Here is a 14,181-nt window from a genome sequence, read left to right as displayed (position 1 = left end):
GAACATACTTCTCTCTCTCTTTCTTGCCCCTCATGTCTTTCTAATAAGTTTCAATAAAAAAACTATCTTGCTTTAAAAAAAAGCCACAGGCTGGAGTGATAGCACAGCGGATAGGGCGTTTGCCTTGCACGTGGTCGACCCAGGTTTGATTCCCAGCATCTCATATGGTCCCCTGAGCAACGCCAGGAGTAATTCCGGAGTGCAGAGCCAGGAATAACCCTTGTGCATTGCCGGGTGTGACCCAAAAAGAAAAAAAAAAGGCTTTAACTTGGGAGGGGAAGCCCAAGAGGTGCTGGAGGGTGTTGCTCCCACACAAAATTCAACTCCAAGGGAAGGAGGTTAATCTCAGCGTAAGAAACCATGAAATGGACTCACGAGGTATGTGGGAGAGATTGTCTGGCTGTTTTTGATCTTGCAAGAATTCCTTCCTACGCAAACCTGAAATCATTTGGGTCTTACCCAAATAAAACTATGCGTGACAAAATGCTCCTTTCTAAGAAGTCTTCTTTGGTCTTCTTTTCTTTAAAAAAAAAAATCAATAAGTATACAGCCCTTAAAGTGCACTTGACCAAGTCCACTTATGTTCTGGCCACAAAAATAACGCTTTCAAGAGGCTGATCGAGTCACGCTACCGTGCCAGGGCGCATGCTCGGTGTTACGGCAAAGAGCCTCGGGGCAGGGGACAGGGCTCAAGGGACAGAGAAGGCACGTATGACGTCCTGGGTTCAATTCTCAGCACCCGATGCCTGACCCACTCACCCAGCACCACCAATGTGGCCCCCACAATAGCAAAAAAAAAAAGTTACAAAAGGTACAAATCACAGGAGAAATCTCTTGGACTAGCAGAAAGCTTCCGCTGGGTCCTAGAGACAGTGCACGGGCTAAGGCACTGGTCGTGCGTACAACAAACCCCAGTCTGATCCCTGGTATCAGAGGGTCCCCCAGCACCACCGGGAGTCACTCCTAATCAGAGCCAGGAATATAGCCCCGGAGTACTGTCAAGTGTGGCCCAAGTGACCCGCCCCCAGCTTTTGTTACTGACTTTTTTTTTGGGGGGGGGGAGGAGGTTACTGACTTTTACTACTTGATATTTGCATTGTGAATTGATATAAAGCTGAGATGTGATTTTTTAATTGGAAAATGACTTCATTAGTGTTGCCATTCAGCTGTTTTTGCCTCGAACCCTGCTAGCCTTTCACATACATACATAATCTTCAAACCAACCTGTGAGGTGGCTATGTCCAACCTCCTCTTTTCTTTGATTTTCTGGGGGGGGGGGTCTTGGGGATCCCAAGCAGTGCTCAGGAGGCCAAGGAGCTCCTCCTGGCATTTCATGCCTAACTAGGCCTGTAGTTTACTGCAAATTCGGTGCTGCTTGGGCCCATGGTTTAGGGCTTACCCAGGCTGCTTACCCAGGGGGTTGGGGGACCTGCAGGACCAAACCAGGAGCAGCTCCAGAGTTTCCCTGGGTCACCTGGAGAGGCCCAGTGGACACATGGCACTGGGGACTGACCTGGAGTTGGCCGTGTGCAGGGCATGTGTTTAAACCTTGTGCTATTTCCACCCCTTCCCCAGCTTGCTCTAGAGTGTACTCATCCATGTGCAGTGCTCACAGTGGCACCCCATATGGCGTCAGTTCCTGAAAAATGGTGGTGACAGCGGTCAAGAAACAAACAGGAAGATGCCAGGCCGAATCCCAGGGTGGGAGAAATGGGTGAGAGGGGCTAGCGAGGCCTCTTTTTCCTCTTCCTTCACAAGCACCCGGCCCATTGCGTGGTCCCACACCCCAGCTGGGGGTCCTGCAGGGAGTCACCAACCACAGACCTGGCGGCCCCATACCCCCATGCAGGAGCTCCCCTCGAGGGCCAGCCCTTACCGAGCACCCACTTCGAGGCCACACCTAGTGCGCACCCCACTCTGAAGTCCAGCCTGTACCCCTGATGACTCGGAAATGCCCACTCTTAAGAATCAAGACGAGGCTCGGAGAAGAACTAAGAAGGAAAAATCCTTGGGCGAAAGAGTGGAGATCTGGAGCACGGTGCACGGCGAGCACTGCGGGGTGGGGATGGGGGGGCGTCACGCCCTTTGCATTAATTTCCTCCCCGGTGCTGCATCACCAGCACAGCGTCTCCGACTCGGGACGGAGGCTCCTGTTAGGCTCTGCTGGGGCTCCGGCCCCGCATCGCAAGCACCCCGAGGTCAGGGAAGGGGCGTGGGGCCAGGCCGTTTCCTCCCTCACCCTCCTGGAACAGGTGACGGACAGTTGAGCAAGAAGCGAGAGTGAGAGTCCAGGCATGGATCCCGCGGGACCCCGGGTTACACAATGCCAGCTCATGGCCGGTCACAGTGTCAGGAGGGCTTCAGCTCACCTGGCCCAGGGCGCGGTCTCCCCGGCGGACCCTGCCCCTTCCAGTCCTCTAAGCCTTGGAGCAAAAATGAAAGACCCACCCGCCCCTCCAGCAACCTACCTGTCAAATCCCCCCTGCCACTCTCTACCTCAGCCCTGAGACTCAGGACAAAGCTTCTATCTGAGAAGCAGGTTCGCGCTCCGGACCACAGACACCCCTGCAACCTGCGGGAAGCCGAGCGCCCCAAGGGCTGCCGTGCGGGGGGAGGATTCTGGCAGGACTCCCCAATCTCTCCACTGAAACCCAACCAACTCCACCCACACGCCCCTGCGGGGCGAGCGGACAGACTGGCACGTCTGGGCCGCAGTGCGCGGAGCCCAGGGTGGAGAGGGTTAATACCCGGGGGCAGAGAGGGAAGAGGCAAGGCACCAGCATAACCACAGCACCAGGAAACGCCTCTGAGCGGGAGCAGGGGGACACGAGGTGGGGGGTGCTCCTTGGTGGCTGCCGAGGGCCACTGCACAGCCGCTTTGCTTTACCTACACACACTAATGAATAGTGTGCAGGACAGGAACAAGAAAGGGACGGGGACGGGGCCAGCCGCTTCTGGTCCACTGTCCGAGGCTTTTCCACTTTTCTGTTAGTTCTCTGCATCCTTCACCCCATAAACGTCGTTACTGTTCATGCTAGCCAGGGGCAGTTTCTGTTGCTTTCATCGTGACTCGGGCCTTGTGACAAAGTGCATGGGGCAGAAAGGGACTCATGCAAAGCTGGGCCCGAGGAAGATATCTTATCAAGGCTGGATTCTGCAAAGGAACCACCCCCCGCCAGCAGCCTCGAGCCTTCCAAGGTGGCTCCTTCCGCCCCGTGAGCCCTGAGATGCCAGTTTTACAAAGCCCCTTAGAACCCGGCTCTGATTCTGCCCCTCCACTCGCTATGGGCCTCCTGGAAGCTGGGTCGGACCTTCCAGAGTCAGATCCTTGGGAACGGACCTGATGGGCTCCTGGGCACATCCAGGTTTGAGACTGTGGCTGCAAGGATTCCGAATCATTCCCAGTATTGGTCGGTCACCTTCTGCTCACCTACCTTCCACGTCTCAGCTCCTGAGTTTCCCAATTCCCTTTCATAATGTCCCCAAAATTCCAAGTTTGTGCACTGTTCTGGTTTCTGATGTCTATCCCCCCCGCTCCCCCCCCCCCCATATAGCTCTTTATGTTGGGGGGCAACACCAGGCAATGCTCAGGGGACCATATGGCATGCTGGTGACTGAACTCAGGTGGGTCACGTGCAGAGAGACCTCACTTGATGTTGATCTCTCCGGGCCCTGGTGTAGAACTGACTTGTTTAGATAGTGGCTTTTGAAAGTCAGGACTGTTCCACTCACCCCAGAGTCCAGCAATGGAGAGAGCAGACATTCATTCACGCTGAATTAGACTGAAGTAAGGGTTTGACGTGCTTCTACAGAAAAATCAGGGGTCAGGGAGCTGGCGGGCGGGGATGTGCTCAACGGAGCGCACCCGGTGACCCACGTGGTCCGGGGCCCCACAGAAGTCTCCCTCTCCGCCCCACAGTGATCTGCCCGTTTCCTGAACATGGCAAACCCTGAGCAAATCCTATTTTCTGTCTCATCTGATCTTCAAGCAGTAATGAAGTCAGACTCGACTCCAGTAGTGGCAGGAAGAGAGGCGGACCGAAGGAGCCCCGGGAAGTGTAAGGGCTCGGGGCAGGGGCAGGGGCAGGAAGGAGCATCTGAGCAGCCACCAGTGAACAAAGCAGTCCCATATCTGGTTTGGCAGCCGAAATTTCATCACTGTTTCGTGCCAACCCCCTAAACCCAACAGACTTGTTCCACGGGACCAGATGCAGAACTAGATTCTGAGGGACATTCAGACACATATTCATTAGCAATCCCAAAGGCTGGGGACAGGCTCGGCCTTCTCGCTTCAAAGTCCCCGGATGGTTTAGGGTTCGTTTCTAAACGGGGGTTCCCCAGGGAGCTCAGGCTCGCGGATCCGGCTACTAAAAAGTTCCATCAGGTCAACGAGGCTCAACCCTTGACCCTTGCGTGCCAGAAGTGGAAGCCTTCGTCCTGCACTCGGACTGTTCCTGTCTTGCCCCACACCTACAGAAATCCTTTCAACAGGGAAAAATCAACATTTCCAAACCGAGCTCTGAAAAAGAAACATTCCTTCTTCATTCCCAGAGCTCAGAGAGAATGCTGGAATGCTGGTGCCCGTCTCGGGACTTTCTGCTGCCACCTTTCCCTCCCCGTAGTGACTGTGAATCCTGGGGGTATGGGAGGGTGGGTGGCACACACCTTTGGCTGTGGCGAGAGCACCCTTGGCCCGTGGCAGCCCTAGGGATCAAACGCGTGACTCCCGCGTCTCCTCCACTTTCCCGGCTCACCTCATTTCTGCAGCAAAGACAACCCCCAAACCCACCTCACATGGGGAACTAAGGCTCAGAGGAGGCTGGCAGAGGCTCCCAGGCGCTCTACAACGCAACACCCCACATTCACAGCTAAGACGCACACCCATGTCCTGCAGGGGCTGGGGAGAGTGAGGTCCCGTCTACCATTTAGTAGTTCCGGAATCTAGGTCTTCATTTTCTTTCTCTGTAACCAACTAAAATCAGAGAAAGGATTGAAAGCAAAAATACGACAAAAGAATGAAATTTCTAAGGGGGCCGTGTTTCCCCTCCATGCTGTACACGAGGTCAGCATGGATTCCTCGTCACGTGTGTGCATGAAAGAAACCATTCCACATAAGCGACGGTAAGACCGAGAAATATTTTAGAAAGTCTACCTAACTAGCTCAGAAAAACTACCGAGATTGATCTCTCTTTAAAATCCAAGTATTGAGAGCTGAGGCTATTTATATAACGGAAAGGGCCTTTCTTAAAATACCTGCAGATTTTGAAAAACGGTATTAAGAGAATCACAGGGAAAAGAAATTAACTCCTAAAATCCCATTTATGGGGCTGGAGAGAGAGCACTGCAGCCAGAGCCCTGCCCTACACAGCCAATATGGGTTCGATCCCCGAGTGCAGAGCCAGATGTCAACCCCGGGCACTGCTGGGTATGGTCCCCAAACTTAAAGAGAATAAGACACTCATAGTGATGGAAAGCCCCCAAGAATTTTTATGGTACACTTGCGGTGGTTCAGCATATGCTCCACAGGTAGCAGGCCCGGGCTCAACCCTCGCCACACAGGCAAGCAAACCAGGTAGCAGAGGAAGCCTCACGCCAGGAAAAGCAGCTCGGCAGAGGGACAAGACAATCACAAGCACTAGGGTTCTGGGCAAGCTGACAGGACATCTGGGGAAGGGGGAAGGGGGCACCGCTCAGAGAGTGGCTCAGTACCCCTGGGGTGCTCCAGCGGGCTGGGAGAGGCAGTGGCATATAGAGACAGAAGGTTTGATATCTGTCTTGCTTCGGGGCCAGGCATGTTCCAGTTCTCAACTGGCGTGTGCGACACTGCAAAGACAGGAAAGGGAAGAGAGCACCAGAGTGCAGGCCGCCTGGACGCTGGGGGGAAGCGGAGCCTCTCCTACTTGCATGGGAGTGTGAATCTGCTCCAGAGGGCACTGAGACAGGAAAGCCACAAACGCACACAGCCAAGGAGAATTTTGGTTCCTGCCCTTCTTTTTTTTGGGGGGGGGTCACACCGGCGATGCACAGGGGTTACTCCTGGCTCTGCACTCAGGAATCACTCCTGGTGGTGCTTGGGGGACCATACGGGATGCTGGGAATCAAACCCGGGTCGGCTGCGTGCAAGGCGAACGCCCTCCCCGCTGTGCTATCGTTCCAGCCCCAAGGTTCCTGCACTTCTTTATTTTAGTTTTTGTGGTTGTGACTGTTACTCGGCTTTTGGAGGCCACACCTGGAGGCACTCTGGGATCATTCCTGGTGGGACGTGGGGGGCTGTATGTAGTGCTGGGAAAGAACCCGAATGGTCTCTGGGCGTGCAAGAAAAGTGCCCTATTCGATGTACTACTGCTCTGGCCCCTCAGACAACTTCTGCAGCAACTGAGATGTACGTCTCAGCACCCCCACTTTGATCCAGCAATTCCACTTCCGGTCATTTCTCTTGTAGCACCAACTCCATGAATGCGAATCAGTGAATTTAAAAACGCTACGGGACCCCCTTCACTTGTCTACTTAATAGGAACTGGATAACTGAATGTGCAACCATATGAAGAAAAACCATGCAGCAGCGAAAAAGATTCAAGAGATCTCTAAGGCCTATTGTTAGCTGAGGGAACTAGGGGCCGGGTGCAGGAAGGCCAAGTTTCTAACATGCTACCTCACAAAACCAAATCACAAATCATCCTGTAAATCGTCGATTGCCTCGAGCAGGCCCCAGTAACGTCTCCTTCATCCTAGCCCTGAGATTATATTCAAGGCTCTTTCGGAGCATGAGACCCATCATCGTTACTGGTATTTGGCTAGAACCTCCAAACAAACATGCTACCTATCTGTGAAAAAAAGGGAAGCAAAAAAATGAAAACTCACTCTTGATGTGCTTATATCTGCACTTTTATTGGGGGAGGGGGGTCATGGGAAGTGTTTGGGCCACACCCTGAGGTGCTCAGGGTTTACTCCTGTCTCTATGCTCAGGTTCCTAACAGCGCTTAGGGGACCATACGGGGAGCCAGGGATCAAACCTGGGTAAGCTCAAGGTAAGCAAGGGGTAGAAAGATGGTTCAAAGGGCATATTTTTCTTTTTTTTTGGGGGGGGGGAGGAATTTTCTTTTTATTACAAAATTTATTTATTTTGGAGGGATTTTATTATAAAATCTGTTATACAAATACAGTTGACCAGAAGGTCTAAAAACAGCCCAGGCTCCTGGCCCTTCCTGCTGCCTGGCCGTCCAGGTATGTGCCTGTGTGCCCAGTGAGCCCTTTTCAAAAGAGATGCAGTCAGGGCTGGAGTGACAGCACAGTGGGGAGGGCGTTTGCCTTGCACATGGCCAACCCGGGTTCGATTCCCAGCATCTCATATGGTCCCCCAAGCACAACCAGGAGTAATTCCTGAGTGCAGAGCCAAGAGTTAACCCCTGTGCATCGCCAGGTATGACCCAAAAAGGAAAAAAAAAGAAATAAAAAGAAAAGACACTGTCCCCTGGGCAGTTCAAAGTGGGGTCTAGCAGTACAGATGATCCCAGTGGTGGACAGGCCCTGGAAGCAGCCCTTGGGGACAGTGGCTATGGCTGTGAGTCACGTGGAATCCCAGATACAATACCTGGCACCATATAGTCTCCCAGTGATACTGGGGAGTGACCCCCCCCAAAAAAGAGAAACATATACCAGTTTCTGAGGAAACAGGTGTTGTGGGTCCTAAGAAAATGGTGGACATGCCTAAGTCATGTACCCTCTTATAGTTCTGACTTTGAATCATATGAAATATATTAACTCTTGAAGAAAAAACATCTTTTTCAAGTTACTAACACCTAATCACCACAACAATTTAAAGTCACGAAAAATTTACAAAATCAAAGCTTTGGGTTGGGAGACGGCTTTACCATGTGCAAGGCCACGTCTGCCTGGTCAGCGGAGGGTAGTTAGTTCTTACAAAGTAAGAAGAAAGAAAAACATGATGGAGGGAGGGGACAGCTGGCAGCGTTAAAGCTCCCACCTGGCTCTGGCTTGGAGAGCCCTTGTCGGGTCACTCAGCCCGGAGTGCTGTCGCGTTGGGAGCAGAGGCAGCTCTGCCACTGCTGAACTACAAGCCCTCTGCAGGGATGGGACCCAGGGACTAGACTGTCCCACCATTTCAACTCCCAGCAAGCTGCTGTGAGGATGGTGCAACAGTACGCGTACACTTTATTAAGGTCCAGCAATCTGCTGGTTAGGAAGTGCTGCTTAAATAATGTTGCTTAAGAACTTCCTTTTCAATTATGAAATTGAGGAGAAAAAAGATCTACTTGAGGAAGAGGCTCTCAAAAAAAAAAAAAAACAAGACATGAGCTGAATAAGAGAACAGAAAAGACTGTGAATGGTGGTGCTAGGGGACACTGGCCCTAGGTGAGAATGTAGGGAATGTTTGTCAAGGGCGAGGCCAAACAGACCTAGGAAAAATCCGAGCGGACTGGTTCAGAGGTCTAACAACCTCAGAAATGTCCCAGGAAATGGAAGAGGACAGGAGCCAAGAATGGGGGAAACTCAGTAAGCCGCGGGCGACTGATGCTCTTTCACTCCGAACGCGGGTGAGAGCCACAGATGCCCAGGGGCCAGACAAGCTTTTTCTTAAGAAAGGCAGACGCTTGGGTGAAAACCAGCTCTGGGTTTCACCTCATGGAACAGTTTTTTCCCAGGTATGAGTCACTGGAGAATTGTGAAGTTGGTTTCTACACCTCCGAGCTTCCGCCTCCCTGGGGTGAGCCGACCACACCCTCCACACACTCAGCCCTGCCTCATGGGGATGACCACCCGACCTTACCATGGGTGCTGGGCACCAGGCCAGGGCCCACTCACTGCCCAAGTGCGAAGTGCCTTTCTGTGCTCATCTGAGCACTGTGCAGTATCTTTTGGCTGCCGGCCACTACCAGGGCACTCACAATGGAGCAGATCGTCACAGGTAGAAGTCAGCAAGAGTCCCAAGACAGTAGCACTAAAAAGGCTCAGGGAATGGGGGGAGGGAGGGGAAGGGAACGAGGTGGGGACTCCCAGCTAGGGAAAAGCACGGACAGCAGATGTGACAGTGAGCTCAGAGCGCACATGAGCAGGAGCGAGCAGCAGCTTAGTTGCACCATGATCGGTACCAGGGCCTGTAGCAGACCAAGGACAAGATGAGAGAAGTCTGAATTTCCAAAGAAGAGAGACCACACACAAAGGATCAGGAATCAAAATAACAGGCTTTTCAGTAACGAGAAGTTAAAAGACGATGAGTGTTGCACTCAAAATTCTGGCATAAAGTGATGTTCAGGGGCTGGAGAGACAGTCCAGGGGTTAAGATGCTTGCCTTGCATATGTTCAACGTAGGTTCAATGCCTGACGAATGGTTCCCAAACACCGCCAGGGCTAGATAGATAGTATGTAGTACAGCAGGTAGGGCATTTGCCTTGCATCCAGCTGACCCAATTCAATCCCCAGCATCCATGTGGCCCTCAGAGCTCTAGCAAGGAGTAAGTCCTGTGTGTAGAGCCAGGAGTAACTCCTGAGCACTGCCCGGAGTGGTCCAACACCCCCCTAAAAAAGGGTGATCCCTGAGCACAGAATCAGGAGTAGGCCCTGGGGATAGCCAGGTGTGTTTCCTCCAAAACCACATAAAAAAAAAAAAGTGATCCCTTGGGGACAGTTAAGCATAGTTCCAGGACATATAGGGGCAGCTGACCTGTCAGATCGGGTAAAAGGGAAGACTCCAGAAAGACATCAATGCGGACAATAGAACTGACCACCACATTGGGAATTTGTCACAAGATCTCAGTTTACATGTCTAAGCAAGATGCAAATGTCAACCAAAACATGTATCTACCCCCAAAAATGAAAACAGGTCCCCACAAAAACTTGAACAAGAATGTTCAAAGCAGCTTCATTTATAATAGCCCCGAAGTGAAAACAAGCCAAACGTCCATCAATGACTGGATAAACAAAATGAGGTGTGAGATGTACGGGGGATCATGGATGAACCGCGACTTCATGTTCAGTCAAGGAAATCACATATCGCATTATTTCACTAATGTTCATGACAAATCAATTCTCAGGAAATAAACGAACTCACAGAAAGCGTTTCTGACCCCTCTCCAAAGACAAGAGCTGCTTCTACCTGCCCATGACACTCACCCCTCACTCCTCTTGGGCCCTTCCAGGCAACTGTCAGAGATCGGCCGTGATCCTGCAGTCCCCGGCTAGACTATCTCCATCACACACAGAAAGCTCTCACCCTTAGTTCATGAGATTCTGCCACGTGAGCTAACCTCCTGGTTCTAGATTCTTCTGTCAGTTCTAGTCTCGATTCTTTAACAATGACTGCTCTTTCATCTCTGGCCCTAGTTCTGACCTTCTGAGGATCGCTCTGCCTCCCGTTTCCTACTGGACGCCACCCCACGTCCTCACCTCAGTTTTGGCCCATTCAAGGGAAACTTTCATCTCTCCCTGATTTCTTTTTGCGGTGCCAACCAGGGCCAGGGCCCCGCACACACACAAGGCAGGTGCTATACCGCTCACTGCTAAGCAACATCCACTATCCTTCTCCTAGGTTTCTGAACCTCCAGTGCCCAGATCAAAGCCTTGAAGGCACCTTCGCATCTCACTTCTGCTGCCTTCAGAGTCCCAGCATGACGGAGGCCATGGCTTGCCAGGCCCCAAAACAGTCACTCTCCCAAGGATCCTGATGGCTCTCAGTGACATCGGCTCACGTCTGAATGGTTCTTGTTGTCTACAGGTGGGTCATTCTTGCACACCACATTTCATTTTTTTCCTGCTCCTTTTTCTTTTCTTTCCTGGGGGGTCTCACTAGCAGTGGTTAGAGGGCTCAGGGGCCATTCCTGGTGATACTCCACCTGGGCATGACGGCCAACCTCAGCAGTGCTTGAGCGTTACAGCTGGCAGTGCTTTTGAAGTCCCCAGGTTTATGGGTGTTGGTGCTCGGAGAGTTCAGGGACTATACCGGGGCCCACTCATGCAAGGCACGTGTTTCAGCATTTGGAGTTATCTCCGTGGCACTGAATTTTTTTTAAGCCTACAATTTATGTCATTTTCCTAACCGAAAATTCTCAGCAAGTCCCTTCCTACATAGAGTAACACATCTGTTCTGGCATGAGAATCCCACAAGGTGAATTCAACTCTCCTTTCAGGTTTTCGACTGTTTCTTTATACAAAACACACAGTTCATGAAATCACTGACTATCAATATTCCCAAGGAAGCTGATCTGACCGTAAGCCTGTCGTGTTTTTCACTGCCATCATTTTTGTTCCAGCATAAAGGCTGGACCATACCTCCATGTCTGTCTGGTTCGTCATCCCAGTGGAGAAACTGGCCCATCTCTCTGCCCTTCAGCAGACCAGGCTTATCACACTGCAGGAGGCCCTTTCTCACAGGAGATAAGCACCACAAAAGGAAGAGATCGAGATATCCTATCACAAGAGACTTGAAGGCCTTGGACACCAGAACATTCCCTGGTAGGTCAAGGCTCTGATAACTTAGGCTTTGCTGGGCCTACAGTAATGTTTGGAAAAAAAGAAAATGAACACAAAAAGCCAATATACAAAAATCTGAATATTCCACATAAAAACCCAGACTTGGGCATTTCTTGTAAAGGAGATACTGATCCCTCTTTCCAGAGGCCTCTCTTGCCACCCCAGTTAAGTCTCTGTAACATGGCCCCATTCGATTTTCTTCACGGTACCCTGCTACCCTGCCAATGGATTCGATTACCTTACCTAACTTTTGTTTCTTCCCTTGAGAACTGAAGTTCCCTGAGCAAGAAGACACTGTGTCTTATTCAAAGTTGTCTTGGAGGCAGTGGTGGCGGTGGCTGGGGATATGGCTGAAGTGGCAGAGTATAAGCTTAGCCAAGTCCAAGGCCTTGAGTTCGATCCCAGCCACATGCTCGACCCACGCTCACCCCCTGGCCACCCCAGCACTGCAAGGAATCGCTCTATTTTTTTTTTTAAGTTGTCCTTGGCATTCTGTCCACACTGGGCACATCTGCTCCACAACACATACAAACCTCAAGGACAGATTAGTATACAGCCCTGCTCAAGGATGCAAAATTCATTCACGCTCTCCATAAATATTAAGTTCTAGGTAAATAAAACAAAGGCGTTTGCCCTCCCAGTGGGTGTGGAAGGACACCTGTATCTGCAGCCTTCTTGGTGTGGTCCTTCCGGCCAGCCGGCCTCTCCCAAGCACCTTTCTGCTGACTTTCACTCCATGTTCTGGACAGCCCTGAGCGGCGCCGCAGCCAGCGCTATGGTTTTATTGTTACTCATGTCAAGTTCCAATCGGCCATAAAACTCTTGTGTTCTAGCTTACATGTTCCCTCCAGCTCAGAAGCCACTTGAGTGCTGGCTGACCAAGAGCCGAGGGACCTTTGGAGGCCTAGAACTACTGAGGAGTCGTTTCCAGAACGGACCTTTCACTCACAAGTCTGTGGGGGGATCAAGTTAATTCATAACCACTAGCTAACTGAACTGGTTGTAGATGGCAGACAAATAAGGAGCTGCTTGGAGCGTGGAAATGCAAGATGTGCTTGGATTTCTTCTTGGGCGCTTGCTGGCAGGCAACTCCGGGCATACATCTTCAAGCCGTGTATTCTTGGGGAAACTAATGAATCGCCTTGGGAAGGACCCTCTGAAAGATCAGGGCACAGTTTCAGGAACCGTGAGGGGGCGAAGAGAAGTTTCTGTATAACGGCTGTTTCTACCCGGTGGGGTTTTTGAGGATGGAGAATGTGAATGTTGTAGAGAGCAAGCCGCCAGCCACGAATACTCCAAACATGCCCGTCCCCGGGGAGCGGCCGGCTTCCATTCGCTAACCTGGCTCTGAATTTCGGAGCACTGCATAGAGGCGTCTTGGGTTGGAGTTGGCGGTTCAAGAAAGGGTCTCACCAAACGGCACAGGGGGGAAATCAAGCCAAGGGGCGAAATGCTTTACGAAAAAATAGCTACTGGGGAACAGGAGAAACTGGATCTTTTGTGACTAGCTGCTGTCACCAGCCTCTGGCCCTAGGATCCCGAGTCTTTAGATCCACCTGCACAGGAGGGGAGGTGACAGATGCTCCGAAAGAGCCAGCGAGAGATGCAAGGAAGGAGAGCCGGGGGAAGCCCCAGCCACCAGGCAGGGGACCCCAGAGGAGTCACTGTCTCCTGGCCCCGAAGAGGTGGCGCCAGAGAAGCTCGCAGAGTCCCAGGGGCCGGGGGCATCACCACCACGGGGGCCAGCCGCTTGGAGCTGTTATTACTGACCTGTTCACCGGCTCCTCCCCCGCGCGCGCGGGGGACAGGACAGGTGGCAGCCAGAAGCCGCGCGGGCCACCAAGGCTGGCCGGGGCCCTGGGCTCGGGGCTGGGGTGGGGACCAGAGGGTGACCTTGGCCCGGTGGTGGCCGACCCTCCCTCCCAACCCCCGGCACCCCCGCAGGGGCGCCCTTCGGGAGGCGGGTGGCGGGGCTCCTACGCCCGCTCCCCAGCCCGTCCCCGCGGGGGCCACGACCCCGAGGAGCGCGGCGGGCGGCGGCGCGCGTGTCCATCATCCCCGGGAGACGCAGGGGCGCGCCGGGGGCGGGGGGGGGGTCCGGCGTGACAGGTGCGGGCGCGAGGGCGGCGGCCGCGGGCCTGCCCGGGGCTCCCACCCGCGGCGCCCGGAAGGGCTGAGCGGCGACGAGCGCGCGCGCCGGGGGCCGCTTCCCGCGCGAGCCGGGGCGGCCGGGGGGTGGGCGCAGGCGCACCCGCGCGCGCCGCCGCCGCCGCCGCCGCCGTAACCCCTTCCTCCCCGCGCGCCCCCGCCGGCCCCCCAACTCACCGTCGATGTCCCCCAGGGTCAGCTCGTCGCCCAGCTCCGTGAGCGTCTCCATGGTCTCCAGACCGCCCAGCTCGCCGCTCTCGTCCATCGCCCGGCTCGGCGGCGCAGAGGGCCCCCCGCCCGCCGTCCCGCTCAGGGAGACCTGGGGGCGGTGCCGCCGCCGCCGCCCATGACACCCCACAGCCCCCGCCCGGTACCGCCTCACCGGCCGCTGCCAACAGCCGCCATGTTGGCGCCGCGCGGGAGGGGGCGGGGCGGGGCGGGACTTCCCCCGCCCCCCAGCGCGCCTCTCGCGGCCCCGCCCCCCCGGGCCGCGCGCCCCCTTGTTTGTTGTCAATGGGGCCAGGCGCCCGGCGGCCAATCGGCGCG

General features: G+C 53.7%; 1 protein-coding gene across 2 annotated transcripts in view; it reads right to left on the bottom strand.

The window, feature by feature from the left end:
• The window catches only part of SREBF2 (sterol regulatory element binding transcription factor 2), a 45,697-nt gene extending 31,637 nt beyond the window's left edge, over positions 1–14,060 (bottom strand). For both annotated transcript variants that reach the window (XM_056137545.1, XM_056137546.1), the window contains exon 1: positions 13,813–14,060. In XM_056137545.1, the coding sequence (XP_055993520.1) occupies positions 13,813–13,900 (88 nt within the window). In that variant the 5' untranslated portion in view covers positions 13,901–14,060. The remainder of the gene's footprint in view (positions 1–13,812) is intronic.
• Positions 14,061–14,181: the final 121 nt, after the last annotated feature.

The sequence above is a fragment of the Sorex fumeus genome, unplaced genomic scaffold (genome assembly GCF_029834395.1).
Source record: "Sorex fumeus unplaced genomic scaffold, SorFum_2.1 ptg000125l, whole genome shotgun sequence".
Taxonomy (NCBI): Eukaryota; Metazoa; Chordata; class Mammalia; order Eulipotyphla; family Soricidae; genus Sorex; species Sorex fumeus.
Note: the sequence above shows the minus strand (reverse complement) of the source record. Positions and strands in the feature narration are given on the sequence as shown.